This window comes from Festucalex cinctus, chromosome 10 (assembly GCF_051991245.1).
Source record: "Festucalex cinctus isolate MCC-2025b chromosome 10, RoL_Fcin_1.0, whole genome shotgun sequence".
Lineage (NCBI taxonomy): Eukaryota > Metazoa > Chordata > Actinopteri > Syngnathiformes > Syngnathidae > Festucalex > Festucalex cinctus.
This window is the reverse complement of record NC_135420.1, coordinates 25,528,504-25,543,760: the sequence shown is the minus strand read 5'-3', so window position 1 is coordinate 25,543,760 and position 15,257 is coordinate 25,528,504. Positions and strand designations below refer to the sequence as shown.

Below are 15,257 nucleotides of genomic sequence, written 5' to 3'. Positions count from 1 at the left end.
TTGTGAACAAAACCTTTGTTTCTGATACAGATGATGAGTCACTGATGTATCAAATTGCCGCGTTATTATATCGCCAACTATTGTTTAGTGTCAGATTTCTTTGGTATGATGACCCTAGTACTCAAAGTAGTTATGCTATTCCTGCTGCCAGTACATGTGGGCGTAAAATGTATTTATTTATTCATTTTTGTCCAATCAGATTTCAGTGTATATGTGTTGCTATTTCAAGATATTCTGCACAGGGGATGCACGTTAGGATTTTTTCTACATAAAGGGGTGTCAAAATAAGTATGTTAATTTGGAGTTAATTTAAAGTTCCTTTAACGCCACTATTGGAAAGCCTGTAGTGGGAGATAGATAGCTCTTAATATGAAGAAAAATGCACTTATGAATGCAATTATGCCATCTAGTGGCAGATAAAAGGACATCAACACAAATTTTAACTCAATTTTATAAATTATTATAAAATTACTGTGTCAGTGACTAAAAGATGCAGCCATATTTCTATTAGTTTAACATTTTTCCTACTTTTATGTTAACAAGAGTACACTTGCAAAACATATTGCATTGTCCATTTTATTGTATAATTAAAACAGATATAAAATGTTCGATTAATCGTGAGTTAACTATTGATGGCATGCGTTAACTCATTTGCTCCCAAAAACGTATAAATATGTTTGTTTGTTTTTATGTTTTAAGTGTCCAAAAGACGTATTTATACGTTTTTTGTTGTTGTTGTTGTTTTTTATGCTAGAGCATACAGAAGGCTTTGATGCAGCCTCTCAACTACAAAGACGGGTTGCAGAAATGGTAGTTATTATACTTTCAGCCACTTTTGATACATTCCATGTTTTGTTTTGTTTTTTATAGTAATAGAACACAATATTCTGTAGGCCTTGCAAAATCAGTCAAAATCCAGTAAAACAGTCGGGATTGCTTCGGTGAAAATGGCTGGGAGAGTATTAGTTAATTACGATTAATAATTTTAATCGACTGACACCCCTAATACGTACATTTTCTTGCTACTTAAATTGTGTATTTTTATCCCTGTAAAGCATTTTGTGTTTCATTTTGAAAGTATGAAAAGTTGTATGTAAATCAAATTTGATTCGATTTTCAGCCCCAGGTACCAAACGCATGCCCACCACTGTTGACGGTTTTCAAGTTCACAGAGGTCAAACGCTGCCAAGAACTTGACCGAGTTTAAACCTCTTTATTTATTTTTTTTACCGCTCTCCGTTTTACAACTTTGACCGAACAATTAAGTTTTTTGTTTTGGTTTTTTTATCCTCCTCTCGCTCTCACACACTTACTTACCGAGGCAGCGATCCAATTAAGCCGCGGGCGGATCCATTAATTAGAATATGAGCACCGCCGGCTGGATGGTTGAGTAACTTCAAAAAGGTCACGAGCTGGAAATGCAGAAGTGACAGTCGACAGGGAAAGCAGGCGGAAAGGACGAAGAATTTCCACAGTGGTTTGATGGTCATTGAAAAAAAAACAAAAAAACAAATAAGAAAGCTGATCGAGCACTCCTCCTTCCTCTTTCTTGTTTCATGAATAGAGAAGTAAGTGTCGGTTGGATGCTGAATGCTCGGTGACGTCTCAGTGTTTCCCTTTCCCAAACTTGCTGATGGTCTGTTTTGATGACTTGACAACACACTTTGAACTAACAGGACTGCAAAACCACTTCTCATTTTGACATCCTGTTTCATATTTATTTGTCCGTCACGTAGCACCATTGCGCTGAAAGAGAACATTTTTGTTTGTGTGTGTGCTTTTTTGTTCTTGCCAGGACTGAATCGATATTGCGATTCAATATGCGATTACTTTTTGAACAAATGTATCTTCTCGTGGCTTCGCTGACCAGTGTGAAAGGGGCTTTTATCTCCCGAAGGCCTATTTCCCACCGCGCTTTTACAAATTGGGACAACTCGGTCTCTCATTCAGGGGCAAGCGATGGCTTCGTAATTAAAAGACTGACTGTTGTCATTCGGAACGAAAAAAAAAGAAAAAAAAAAAAAGAAAGGCCTATATATCCCAACGTAGCATTTTACTCCTAAAAAATTACATTACATTAATGGCAGTTTTCTGTTCTTCTCATTTCTGATTTCTAGTTCCTGATGAGGTCGCAAGTATTGATACTTTGAAATATGACCGGGTATCAATGAAAATACAGGGAGCCCCATTAAAGTCAATATTTACATCATAATAATTTGCACAAAAAAAGGGCGATATTTAAAAAGGTTGTAAAAAAAACAACCTCATACTAAAAAAAGCACAATATTGTGTGTTTTTTTACATAACAGCAATGCATGCATCCACCTACAATCTCTAATAACAATATTGAGGCACTTACTTGCTAATGCAAGCACACATTGATCGCTTCACAAGCAAATTACGTTCTCCTTCATCTGACAATTAGTATAGATTTTAAACATAGAAGGCCAAAACATCACTAATGAAAATTAAACTGCACTAATAAACTAGCCGCTAGAGGGTGTTAGAACTGCACAAATGGATATCAACGTGACTTTTTTTTTAACAGATGTGTTCCTTTTAAATATTGTGACCATGACGACGACGATATTGTGGAAGTTTTAATATCACAATATTGCCCTTATCTTTACATCCCTAGTACACAATGTGTTCAGTCTATTTAAAATGAAACAACTTTGCTTCAGTAATGTCTGTTTAGCTTATTGCTAACAAACAATGCAAAAGGCCATCAACTGGCTAACGGATTTTTCTACATTTGACTATTTTTCTTATTAAAAACAAGTTGCATTTTTTTGGGATGCCTACAACAGATTAATAGCAATTCTATGAATTCCTATGAATTATTTCAAATTATGTTACGGACCTCCAAGCGACCAATTTCGTACCCTTATGTGTCCAGGGACCCCGGTTTGATAACTCCGTATCTAGAATGTATTTAACATCAGATATTTGGTTTTGTTTTGACTGCGAATTGCCCACATTACACACACATGCAAGTCCAGGCTTGTTGGTATTAGCCAAGACGCATGACAAGGATCAAGCTCGCATCGTGATGTGTGTAATTGTGAGTGTGTTGCCGTCAGTTGTCCGGTTAATAATGTGAGTCATCAGCTCTCAGCAGTCAGCACAACACGGCGGATTTGAATGTGTCATTTATTTATTTTTATTTTTTTTAGTATTCCGGCTCATGTTGTTCACATTTTTTTGTTGAGCGTGTTGTTTTGTGCGTCACTCGCTCAGTTTCATTTCCTAACACAACAACAGTTTGCGCCAGTTTTTTTCTGGCTCGCTCTCACTTGGTGTGTGATTGCTTCAGTTCAAAACCCACAATTAGTTGCGACTTTGACGGGAGCCCACCAATTTTCTTTTCTCATTTGTCGTCTGTGGTGTGTACTATATGCAGTGTAGTTCCTAGCTTGAGACCCCATGTGGGCTTTTATGAACCTGAGCTTTGAACAGACCCCACAAGGGGGCGCAAATTCTCCATATCAATGCCAATGATTTACATGTGTTGCCAGTAGTAAAACATTTCACGTAGCATTTTTTGGGGGGACGATAGACAGATTGTGTGGAGGGTTTTGCGTGTTGTTTTTGTTGCGTATGTGACAAGTTGGGGTTTGCGTGGATCTGTTGGGTAACAGATGGTCCTTCTCTCATTAGCGACAGGTCAGACAGAAGCAACCCGGTCCAGACTGACTCATTCAAGAAGGCTTAGCCAGGGCTTAGCTTGGTAGGCGGCTGGGGGGCGTAGGGGGCACATGACTGTGTGGTAGGGTTGTGTATGTGTTTATATATGTGTGTGTCTGTCTAATTTAGAGGTCCAACACCTGAAAGTAGAGGCATCACATGGTCCAAGTCAGGAGGATTATCCCAGTTTTTTGCGCTACTGACCCCAAAAAGGAAGCGATGGGGGGAGCTGTTATGATCTTCCTATGAAAAAAAAAAAAAAAAAAAAAAAAAGGGTGGGGGAAATGTGATTCGTCATAATTTAAGTGGTTATGAAACTCCCCAAGAAACTTTTCCTCCCAGCTGTGTCAGCTGTGAGTTTTTGGATTCAAAGGAGGCGGGGTTTAAACCTCCAAGCTCTGGCCTTTACTGGAAGTGATGTCAGCTCAAGAAAGAAAAACAGAAAGAAAGAAAGCAGGGAGGACAATGATTGTGAGTGACATAAGAGACGAGGAGGAGAGGGGGGCCGCAAGCGAGCCAGCCCCTTTAATGTGGTCTGAACAAAGGTTCCGCTTGACCGGAACGAGAACGCAGCTGTGCAAGTTGTTTGGCTGGTTGTCACCGCTGGGTCCACCACGCGACGACGCAGCCGAACCGCAGCCTTTACAAATCACAACAAAAGTCATTTCGGCTCATCTGGAACAAGTTTATGAATCCTCACATATAAAGTTGTTGTTCGTTGTTATGGTTAACCTCGCAGGGCCGCTATATGATTGTGAAAACCGTATACAGTATACAGTGACTTGATGTACGCCATTATCAATGCTAGTTTTGTTAGCCTGTCAATAGTGTTTCACATTCCGTGTTAGCATTAAGCTAGCAGACGTCCCTCAAAGAAAGTTATGTTGTATCGTGTGTAATTCTGTTCGCTTAACTGAGTACAAAAAACTCAACCAAACGCTAGCTTGAAACTCGAAAAAGTCGTAAGTCAAGGTACCACGGTGTCAAGATTTTTAGCGGACTTTTTTGGGAACTATCTTCATCTACTACTATATACTAGATAGAGTGATTAGAGCGGGTAACGGCGAATAAATGATTGATTCCGAACCCATCTGACCTCAACTCGTGACTTGCGGCTATGAACTCTGCCCTCTACTGGCACCCACATGTTTTGACACAAACCCTTTGCTCGTAAACTGAGGGAGACAAAAACAAGAACAGACATTTTGGCAGCAGCAGGACGTTTTTTTTTTTTCTTTTCTTCTGTCTTTCTTCCCAACATGACACAACAACACATTGACACCGGGATCTTGTTTCCCCGCTAAAAGGCAAACTAGGACTCGTCCGTGTGTGGGTGGATTCATGCAGTCATTTGTCTTTGGAAGCCCGACGCGAGATTACATCACGCTCTGTGAGATGAGCCCGTGTGGATCTTCTCAGGTTCTGACTGTACCGTGAACTCAACCCCAAGTGGAGATAACGTCCCCTTTCAAGTTAATCTCCTACACTTTCCCTGATATACGACGACCATCTTATCTGACATGTAAACAGCACGGGCCGTTTAAAAGTCAACTATCGTCCCCTTTGTATCCTGACATTTTTTCACCCTTCCTTCGCCCCCCTTCCTTCTACTTTTATGACTTTTTTTGGACAGGGTCTGGACCAGCCAGCAGGTATGAGGCAGAAGTGGAAATTTTAGCTCAATGCTAACACACAATGCAAAAACCATAGATGAGCTCACGAATAGCATCCGTGTCGCAGTGTTGTTACCCTTTAAGCAACAAATATTGGAACGCAAACTGTAAAGCAATACATGTAGAATGGTAATATAAGAATACTCACAGGCATGTTTTCTTTATCCTCTGCAAAGAGCAACTTACAGTATGTCTATTTTATACTGCCGTCTGTTGGACAAAGAGTGTACACTGTCCACAAGAAGCAGAAGCAACATTTTTTTTTTTTTTTAGGTTAGTGTTTTTTACATTTTTTTTTCATTGGAGCCTGGAACGATTCATGGCATTTCCATTCATTTCGATGTAGAAATGATTTAAAACATGAGTGTTTACGAATGATGAACAAAGTATAGACTGAAATGTACTGAAAGTGAACTAAAATATAAAGAGAACTTCTTTTTTTTTTGCTCCCTTTTTTGTAAGCTGAAATTGATGATCTGACAAATCTGTCTAAATTTGTTCTAGTGAGCACTTCTCCTTTGCCAAGCCAATCCAACTACCTCGCGGGGATGTCATATGAAAACGCTGATTATTAGGCACTATTGTTTGGCTGATGTTGTGAATAGAATAACGAAAGAAAAAAATGCAGAAAAGATAGCTCACCTTGCCCACATGTGAGGGCATTATGTTATGTTAACTGCTCCCCCTTTCACTTCAAAATGTACAAAGTTCAGATATACGTTTTAAATTTTTGGTAGTAAAACTGCAAAGTGGTCAGAAAAATAAATAGTCAAAGTTACAGATACCTGAAAAATCTACCGACGTAAGTATTAGTACTTGGTTAATTCCCACCACTGGTATGAGGACAACAGAGTCAGGGAGCTGGAGGCAGGAAGTGGGAGATTTCCTGGAATGTACGTTTTTTGTTTTTTCTTTCTTTCCCCCCCAACATGTGGTGCAATAACAGTGCCAGCGACGCTCCGCCTGTTTTTTTGTGTCTGTACTGTAGCACCACGTTAACACAGAGACGAGCGCTCTTAGGAAGTTGAATAATAGCAGGAACTGACAGTAATAAAAAAAAACAACAACGTCGTCGTCATCATCCATTTTGGGGGTTTATTTGCTGCGTCATTAGTCTGCTGTCAGAAAGTTTGACGCCACTTTTACAACTTTGAAAGCCAAGTGCAAGTTTCTATTAAATGACTCCGTAACAGATAAAAGCACAAGGCTGTAAATAGAGTAATTCTTAAAAAAATTTTTTTTCCTACTGTTGATTTTTCTTCATTTTTTGCAGTTTTGTTTAGTCAACATTGGCGCCAAAGCACTACTTTTATATTAGCCAAGGCCTTGGAACATCTCATGTCATTTTAGAAAGACCACAAAAGCAGCAAATTAGCAAATTTTTCAGTGGATAACAAAGGATAGCTGGTGAAAATGTGATAAAGCCGAATCACAAATCGTTGAAGGTTTGATGACCTGACGTCAAATCAAACACCCCATGTAAGTGTTATTTTGCCGAAAGGCTACGATTACAGAAAACATGTGACATAAGTCAGATTGAAAGACGTTCCCCCCGCGTCGGCTCATCCATCAGAGGCCGTCACATTTGCCCGACGCCTGGTTTTCTCGCCGCGATGACATCACTCCCTCTGGGAGGTCCTTTGAGGTCGTAACCTTTCCCACTGACCCCCGCGGGATTCCCAGCGCTCCGCAGACCCGATCGGGGCGGCTCGGTCTGGGAACTGGAGCCGGGCCAGATGTGAGGCCGAAACGCACGGTGATAACGCCCGCGCCCTCACCTTCTTACATGAGGGCCTTGTGAGCTCGTGGGTGACGCTCGCGATGACGTTGGGGGATCCAGCAGACTGTCACACATGCACAAAAAAAATATATATATATAAAAAAAAATGGGTTGCAGCAGCATCTGTCCCACAGAAAATGATGACGCGTTAAAAAGTGAGGCTTCGGAACAATTTATGACTCTGGATCAGTGATAACCTCCACCAAGGAAGTTGTCTTCATCAGCATTACTGACTCCAATAAAGTTATGATTTCATCGCTATTCCTTTATTAGTTGAGGTTTATTGACATTTATGTATGAGTAACCTCTGCCAAGGAAATTTTGGTCGTATTACTTTGGGTTTGTCAGTTACCTCCACCAAGGAAGTTGTCGTTCTATTTTCTTTGGCTTTTTTGTTTGTTAATTTTGTAAAAATGTTTATGATCTCCATCGTTGTTGTTTGTTAGTCATCGTTACTTAGTCACAGAGTTTTACTCCACTGAGAATCATTGTAGTTGATTTTTTTTCATGGTATCGCTTGACCGGGAAGCCGCTTGTGATTTCTCACAAACATCCACAATACAACTTTTGTCCATAATGAGACCGCGGCTTGATTCATATATTCCCGTTTATTCACATCAGTGGGTCGTTTTTTTTTGTTTTTTTTAAGTTTGTCTTTTTTTGGCCATTGACAGTGGAAGCAGTGTGGGCCGTTCTCACACACTCGGGCCATTCTCCTCTTTGCGCCTTGACAATGCACAGCGCCGATGACGCCATGCACCGCCTTCCTTGTATTGTCCCGCATGGGGAGGCCCCGAGGCAGCAGCTGCTTCACTCGCGACGACAACGTAGCATTTGCATACGTTGAAAACATTTATCATCATTCACATCTTAATGGTGTACTTTATATGGGATAAATATGTTAAAAATGCAGTGTTGGCAAAGAGGCCATAAAAATATTCACACTGAGCAGAAGGACAACCCAGATACTCTCTGCAGAACTAGCACTGATTCAACTCCTATTACTTAAGTAAAAGAAAAAACAAGTACAGACTCTGAAATGTACTTAAGTGTATTTGACTGTCAATTACAGTTATAAACAACACATTGAGAATTTTATATTACATCACATAAGATTATCTTCAAGTCTGCTCGATTTATGCTGACAAAAAGCAGAAACAAATAGCAAAAGTACTGTGGCAGTAAGCATAAGTTATTTGAACACAAACGGTTGGAGCAGCACATAGACATAAGGAGATTCACTATCGTGTATATTTCTGCAATGCAAATGCTTCACACTGTGAAAACAAACATCACCTTGTATTCCTATAACCTGTGACTGTCATACAAACCAGGCAAATTGTTTATACAGCATTAGTCAAAGAAAGGACATTTCATCAAATTTTGAAACCAAAATAATCCTCACAAATCAAATTACAATGATCCAAAGTCTAATGTTTTCAATGAGTGGAGAACTTCCTTTCACCAAGTTAAACCGCCATTTTGAATTTTACGTTTATTTCATGATGTGTTTTTTACGGCATTTTTTATTTGGCGTTGGATGTGATTTTATTTTTTCGTAATAAATAGTATTTTTCTTGGCTTTACTATTGAGAAACACTGGTTTGGATTAAGGGAAGCTATGAGAGCGAGAAAAAAAAATCCCCTTGGTCATATTTCTATGTGTTTTACGGTAATGGCGGCAGAAGGAGGAGTTGGGGGCTGCATGTTGTGAGGGCGGAGGAAGAGGTGGAGGAGGAGGAGGCGGAGGCGGCTCATTCAACAGAAGAAGCTCGCTCGAGAGTAGCGGAACATTTGGACTTTTCCCCTTTGGACGGTACCGCGCCAGCGAGTGCTTAAAGAAAGAGGATAAACAAACACAAAAGAGCGAAAGGTGCCATCTTTGTGTCCTTCATCGTAAGGACTTTTTGGCGGCCTCTGATGCTGTCCCCGGACCATGAGAGAAGGACTCGCCATGAAGTTCGCCTGGAAGAGTAAAATGGTAAACAACAACAACAACAAAATATTTAATCGTGTTTTGGAAGAAGAGTTTGCTTTGAGAGAGGGTGAAGAAGTAGGAAGGAAGGAGGGGGGGGGGGTCTTAAGCTTGGGAAAGTAGGGATAAAGAAGAGGGGGAGGCGGCGGGGTGGCCTCTTTCATGTTGTGATTGATTTCGCATCGGACGCATTCACAAGACGTTAGGTTGACTTTTTTTTTTTTTCCCCTCCCTCGGGATGATGATGAGATGAAAACTTTAGTTTGTGGCATACAGAGTAAAATTGAACTTTTCCAACTTCTTTAAGGCAAAAAAAAAAAAAGCTTCTCAAAACTCCTACTATGCAAACCGACAGTTTATTTATTCTATAGCACTTGTATTAAAGGTCCATAATGCACTAGCATTCTCTTTGGACTCACCAGTAAGTCAATGCAGCAAACTAGTAAAGTTTTTGCCCTTTCAGCACACTAGTAGGACAACTACTATATATCACTAGTGAGGTAAAACTGCACTAGTAGTAATGTTACTTAAGTGGAATGTGCAGCAGTCATTTTACATACGAATGAACTTGGCAGTCTGTCAAAACTTGTCAAAAGGGGTGTTTTCTTCAAAGACAGATCTCTCCAATAAAAGGCGATTTGATACGTATCTTGATATATTTTAAAGTGGCACGATTTGGTTCATTCGATGCACATGCAATTGCACGTCTTTTAAATCAAACCAATTTTCCCATTTTGTCACAACCATATCTACTCGGATGCAAAAGTTGTACTAGTATGCCAAAGGTGTGGAAGGTGTGATAAACTGTTTGATCATTTATTTGATAACCAAACTAAGGACCATATACTATTAGTTTACTCTTTATCCTCACAAGTATGACAATTAATTGCGCTAGTAGAACGACTGCCTGTTATAGTCACTTTTTTTTCCCACTACTAGTGCTCACATTGGCCTATAGTAACATGCACTTATCTTCAACCTTACTAGGAAACTACTGCGTTGCACTTTGTAGCACTACCAGGCCCAACTAGTAGGCAAGTGTCATGCACTAGTAGCATTTCCATAATGCAATTTGATCACTGCTATCCTTGGTATCCAATTTTAAGTGCATGCATTACTAGTAGGTAGTAGGTACAGTCTGCTCTCACTAGTAGGACAACTGCAAGTTCCTAGTGAGGCAAAACTGTGCACTAGTAGTTGACATCTGTAAACTACTGCTAGTGACATCAATTTCTAGTGCTTCATGTAAAAGTGGCGCTAGTTGTGGAAAACGCATAGCTTGTAAGACACAGTTGTTCTGCTAGTGCACTGAATTGTCTTACCAGTGAGGGCAAAGAATGTCCTAGTACATATATCTTCAACTGGATATCAAGGATAAGGAGTAAATGGTTTTCCGTACTCCTCTTCCTACTACTGCTGCATCTTTTTGTGAGGGTGCAGATAACAACCAGGCCTCTGTTTACATCCCCACAGGCTCTTTTGATAAAACATGTGCTCTGTGTACTATTAACTTTGATTAGTAGTCTAAAAATACTCGGATTTGGTCTCACTGCAAGCCTGACTGACCTGTAGAGATTTTGGGATCAAAGACACACATACACACAGTGTGTTTGTGCAGCCGGGCCGGGCCGGGCCTGGTCGGGCTGGGCCAGCCCTCCCGTCTATTGTTTTGGGAGTATGCAGACTGCATGACTCATGGGCTGATCCGTCTTTGCAGCTGGACGTGGAGACGTGTTGCTGACCCGTGAGCTTGGGGAATTGTCTGTCCAATTGACCGTCCAACTCCAAAACAGTCCTGCTTTGAAGGAAAACCACAGGAGTCTGTGTATCATTTGTTCGTTTAATTTTTGATTGGCAACCTCAAATAAAAAAATTAAAAAAAAGATACTATACAAAAAAAAGAGTAAAAAAGGCCAGGGGACTGCATTTGAAGTTAATATGCACTTGGTCATGTTTTTGTGACCTGGAAATTTGGTAACGGGTAAAGAGATTCATTTGCTTGTATTGCTTGAACCGATTAGTCGACTACCGCATCAACGTTTAATGCTTGAAGTCGAAACACTATTGAAACACAAGATGAGACCAACTTTTATGTTAGTCACTGTGCTGTTGATAAGCTTGACATTTTTTTCTGCATTTGATCAGCAGCAGATTACTATTCTCGTGCTTTATTGCAATTTTTTTCTTTGTAATTGCGCTGTTCTTTTTTTCCTTGTTCTTTTATATATACTTGAATGTATGTGGCGTTCCTTTATGTATTCATTACAGCATGAATTGTGTTCCGCCTTCTTGGCCAGATCGCCCTTAGTTGAAAAAGAGACCTCAGTCTACTTGGGTTTTTATTTTCTGGTTAAATAAATTAAGTAAAATTGATTGTTGAAGAGGAACGTGCACGTGCTACAGTCGACGACTTGGCGTAATGGTCAGATATTCTTTTTTCAGTTCAGTTTTGTTTTCTGTCCGTCGAGATGCATCTTTATATGAAACCAATCCCATCACAAAAATCTTTTGCTATTCAACCCCTATTAGCTTGCTTGCTACTAGACGCGGTAACAAATATTAAAACCAAAAGTGAACTGCAGTAAATTATATTATTATTTTTTGCACAGGATAAAGAATATACGCCGAGTATTGTTGTATGTTTTTTTTTTGTTTTTTTTTTGCATGTGCTGCTACTGCTGATTTCAAATACAAGTTGAGAGGTTTATAAGTACTGCAACATCAATGCTAGTCATTTTGTCTATGATGTTTTGCATTGTGTGTTAGCATTAAGCTAGTAGGCCTTCGTAAGGAAAAGTTATGTTTGTTAAATGCGCATGTAATTCTCTTTTGACCTTAAAAAAAAACACACTAATCGTTATGAATTTCGCTTCCACCATCTTGCATTCGTCGTCACGTGAATATTTGCTCGCAACTTGACCTTTTCTCGCCTCCCTTTTGACTCGAAAGCCACGCGAGCGTGTGATCCAGACCTCAGCTGCCTGCGAGTTTGTGCGAGCACTTGGCCGTCATGTTGCATGCGTGGTGTTCGGTTCTGGCCCGTCTCCTGTCGACGCTTCTGTTTTTGTCTCCGCATGTTGATGTGTCAGCAGAATTCAGTGCTAGCTTTCAACTCGCTACTCTCGTCTGTTTTTTTTTTGTTTTTTTTAAATCTGCATTGTTATTCCTACACCCTCCCCCCTTGCTAGTTTGTTTATGGCCCCTGTGAGTGATGAACCCCATTCACACTGGCCACCTCAGTGCTGGCTTTGCAGTGTGTAAGGTATGCACCTCCCTAAAGTGAAATTGATAATAGTTTGTGATATATAAGACAAAGAAACCATGATCCCAAAACAGTTTGATTCTGAATTCATATTACATGACCCGCAAATTTGCCGACTTGTGGGACGTATCATTGGAGGCAAGTAGCTGGAAGCCATGACAAGAGTTTAACATTTCTGCCTTATGACATGCTCAAGTAAAATTACAGATACCTGAAAGTGGGCATAAGTACAGTAAAACGGGTTTTTGCACTTGGTTACTTACTTGCCACCACTGCCGCCCGTGCCTTTTCTACAGAATGCAATGACAACTGCAACGACAATGACACTGCATTCCACAATCCGATAATTAGATGCAGATGCCTTTGTTGCAGTACTTGGACTATCTCTTCCTTCTTTGCTGTCGGTGCTGGTGATACAGAACGGCAACTGAGCAAAAATGCTGCTCTTTACAGGTCAGTGTGAAAGTGGCTATTGACATGGTGCTCAAAAGTCCCTCAGGGTACAATATACTCCAATGTCCCCCTTAAGGCTAATTATTGGTAACTGTGTGTGCCTTTGTTGGTTTACAAGTCAAGGGTACAAAGAGTGCCTTGAGGATATCGCCTCTTTCACAAGTCAATGTAATGAGAAACTTAAACCAGTTGCAATTCTAAAAACAGATAAAGCCTCAGAGGAAGTGTTATAAAGAGGTGAATTAATTTAGAAGAAATGCACCCTAAGTGCTTGATAACGAGACCTCTTATGTTTGTTAGCTTGAGGTTTTTAGCAGAACAAACATACACAAGCAACGAAGACTTCCCAGTCACTTCTGCGAACAACAACAAACTTTAGCTCCTCCAACAACTTATCACAATTTTAGAACTGCATCACTTCAACTACTACTTTGCTATTAGACATAGGTTTAAACAGGCAGACGCTCACTGTATATAAACAATGATGCATAGCGCAATCAACGTTAATCAAAAATAAAACATGCGGTGAGTGGCCCAATAAAATAAACCCGCCACCAATTTGGGGTCCTAAATTGGCGCGTGCAGTCATGCTGCGCGTTGATTTCTACTGGAGCGCTCCCAATAAACGTCTGATGCAGAGTTGTCGCATCGGGGCTCATTTAGGAGTCAGCGCACATTCCCGCTCTGTCCTCGTCAACCTTTCATGGCTCCCTGAAGGTTGCGCAGCTCCGGCTTCACCTCCACCGAGACAGGGAGGCACAGTAAAATAGATGGATGGGGAATTAAAGGGAGTGAAGGAGAGGGAGGAAGAGAGGGAGGAAGGCCTGGGCATGCTGCAGTGTTGGGGGTTGGGAAGGTCTTGATGCTACAGCACTTTGCGTCCCTCTTAAAAATGTGCACGACTTACATGTCGCCATTTTAATTCCGATTTCGTTCACCTACCTCAATGACATTGACTCAATTGAGTTTATCAGAGGCTGCGTTTGGATTCACCCCTGATCCTCTGTATAGTGAGTTTGCAATTTTGTAGTGCTGTTCAAATGTGTAGTAAGTAAAACTGCAGCCATCAAATATGGTGACCCACAAGAGAGAACCATTCAGAAGCTACCTGGAAGGAAAAGGAAGGTTAGATGAGTTTTACATGTTTCTGGGTTCCAGGGCATGATAGACATTGAAAGGGAGTAGCTTGCTGTGGAGAAAGTTTTGTGGTGGAGAGTATTCATCTCCTTGTCTCGTCAGTCACCGCATCGCCAAATCGATTATTATAGTAAATGAGATGTAAAAAAAAACATAGTCGGGAATGAGTGAATATTTCCGAGCTTACATTGTCTCTCAGGTCGTCCCAACTTCAGTAGAAATCAAGGCCAAACTTTGTATAAGCACCAAACAGATTTTTGTCATTCCGATGGGTGCATTATTCACTGATAAGCTAAGAAAAAATGCCCATAAAAAATGCCAATAACAATGCTGAAATAGTCAGAATGTCGTAGACGGCTGGCCTTTGCCAAGGCCTGTCTGTCTTAATTTGTATCAGTGCCTGCCTTCATAGACGTCCATCTCCTGCATATGGCTGAGTGAAGTTGTTAAGTGTTTACCTTTTCTCTAAGAAATTAAGGAAATATCTTGTTTTCGAAACCTCTTTTTTTTGTAGTTAAATCTTTTCTAACAAAAAATTGTATAGTAAATGCCCTTTTCCAATGTGACTGAGGTTACAAAATAGATTCCGTCAGAATGTTAAAGGTTCTTCCTTGACCCTTATGTCAACCCTCCACAAATTGATGTGGAACTGGGTCGAGTAGTATTTTTATTTATTTTTTTGCTATAAAAACATAGTGTCGGGACGTCTTTGGCGGAGGTGAACTTGATCCCCTTTGAGCCCTCCTCCATCTTTAACCCACACCGTTTATCAGAACCAAAATGGAATGGCTTCTTCTTGAACCTTGCTGGCGAACAAAGAAACTGTGAAGAGAATTCAAACTCTAATGCAGACTTTTCTTTTTCTTTTTTTTTCAAATTTTTGCAGAGCTCCGTGCAGGACTGGGGAGAGGAAGTAGAGGAAGGAGCGATCTACAATGTGACGCTAAAAAGAGTTCAGATTCAGCAGGCGGCCAACAAGGGCGCCAGATGGCTCGGGGTGAGTTATTTACAGTAAAATGAAACAAAAACGAAAAAATAAATAAATAAATAAATAAATAAAAATAAAAAAACTACATCCAAGTTGTCACAACTGTCTTAATTATTTTGTAGTAGAACAAAATTGGGAACAAAAAAACTGTTTCATTTCAGTTGGTCAGTAGGCTTTATTTTTTATTTGTATATTTTATTCATTTATATTGTTGATAAGTTTCATGTTAGAAGTGCAGTCTACATGTCATTCAAACATGAATAGTTGAAATGATAAAGCCACAATTTTGTTTTTATTATTAA

At 40.1% G+C, this 15,257-nt stretch overlaps 1 protein-coding gene across 3 annotated transcripts in view; it reads left to right on the top strand.

Moving 5' to 3' along the window:
* rgl1 (ral guanine nucleotide dissociation stimulator-like 1) overlaps window positions 1-15,257 on the top strand; it is a 32,013-nt gene that overhangs the window by 5,686 nt on the left and 11,070 nt on the right. For 2 of the 3 annotated variants that reach the window (XM_077534134.1, XM_077534133.1), the window contains exon 4: window positions 14,854-14,964. In XM_077534134.1, coding sequence (XP_077390260.1) covers window positions 14,854-14,964 — 111 coding nt within the window. Of the gene's footprint in view, window positions 1-8,672; window positions 9,122-14,853; window positions 14,965-15,257 lie in introns of those variants that run through there. The other variant, XM_077534135.1, reaches the window with a different exon arrangement.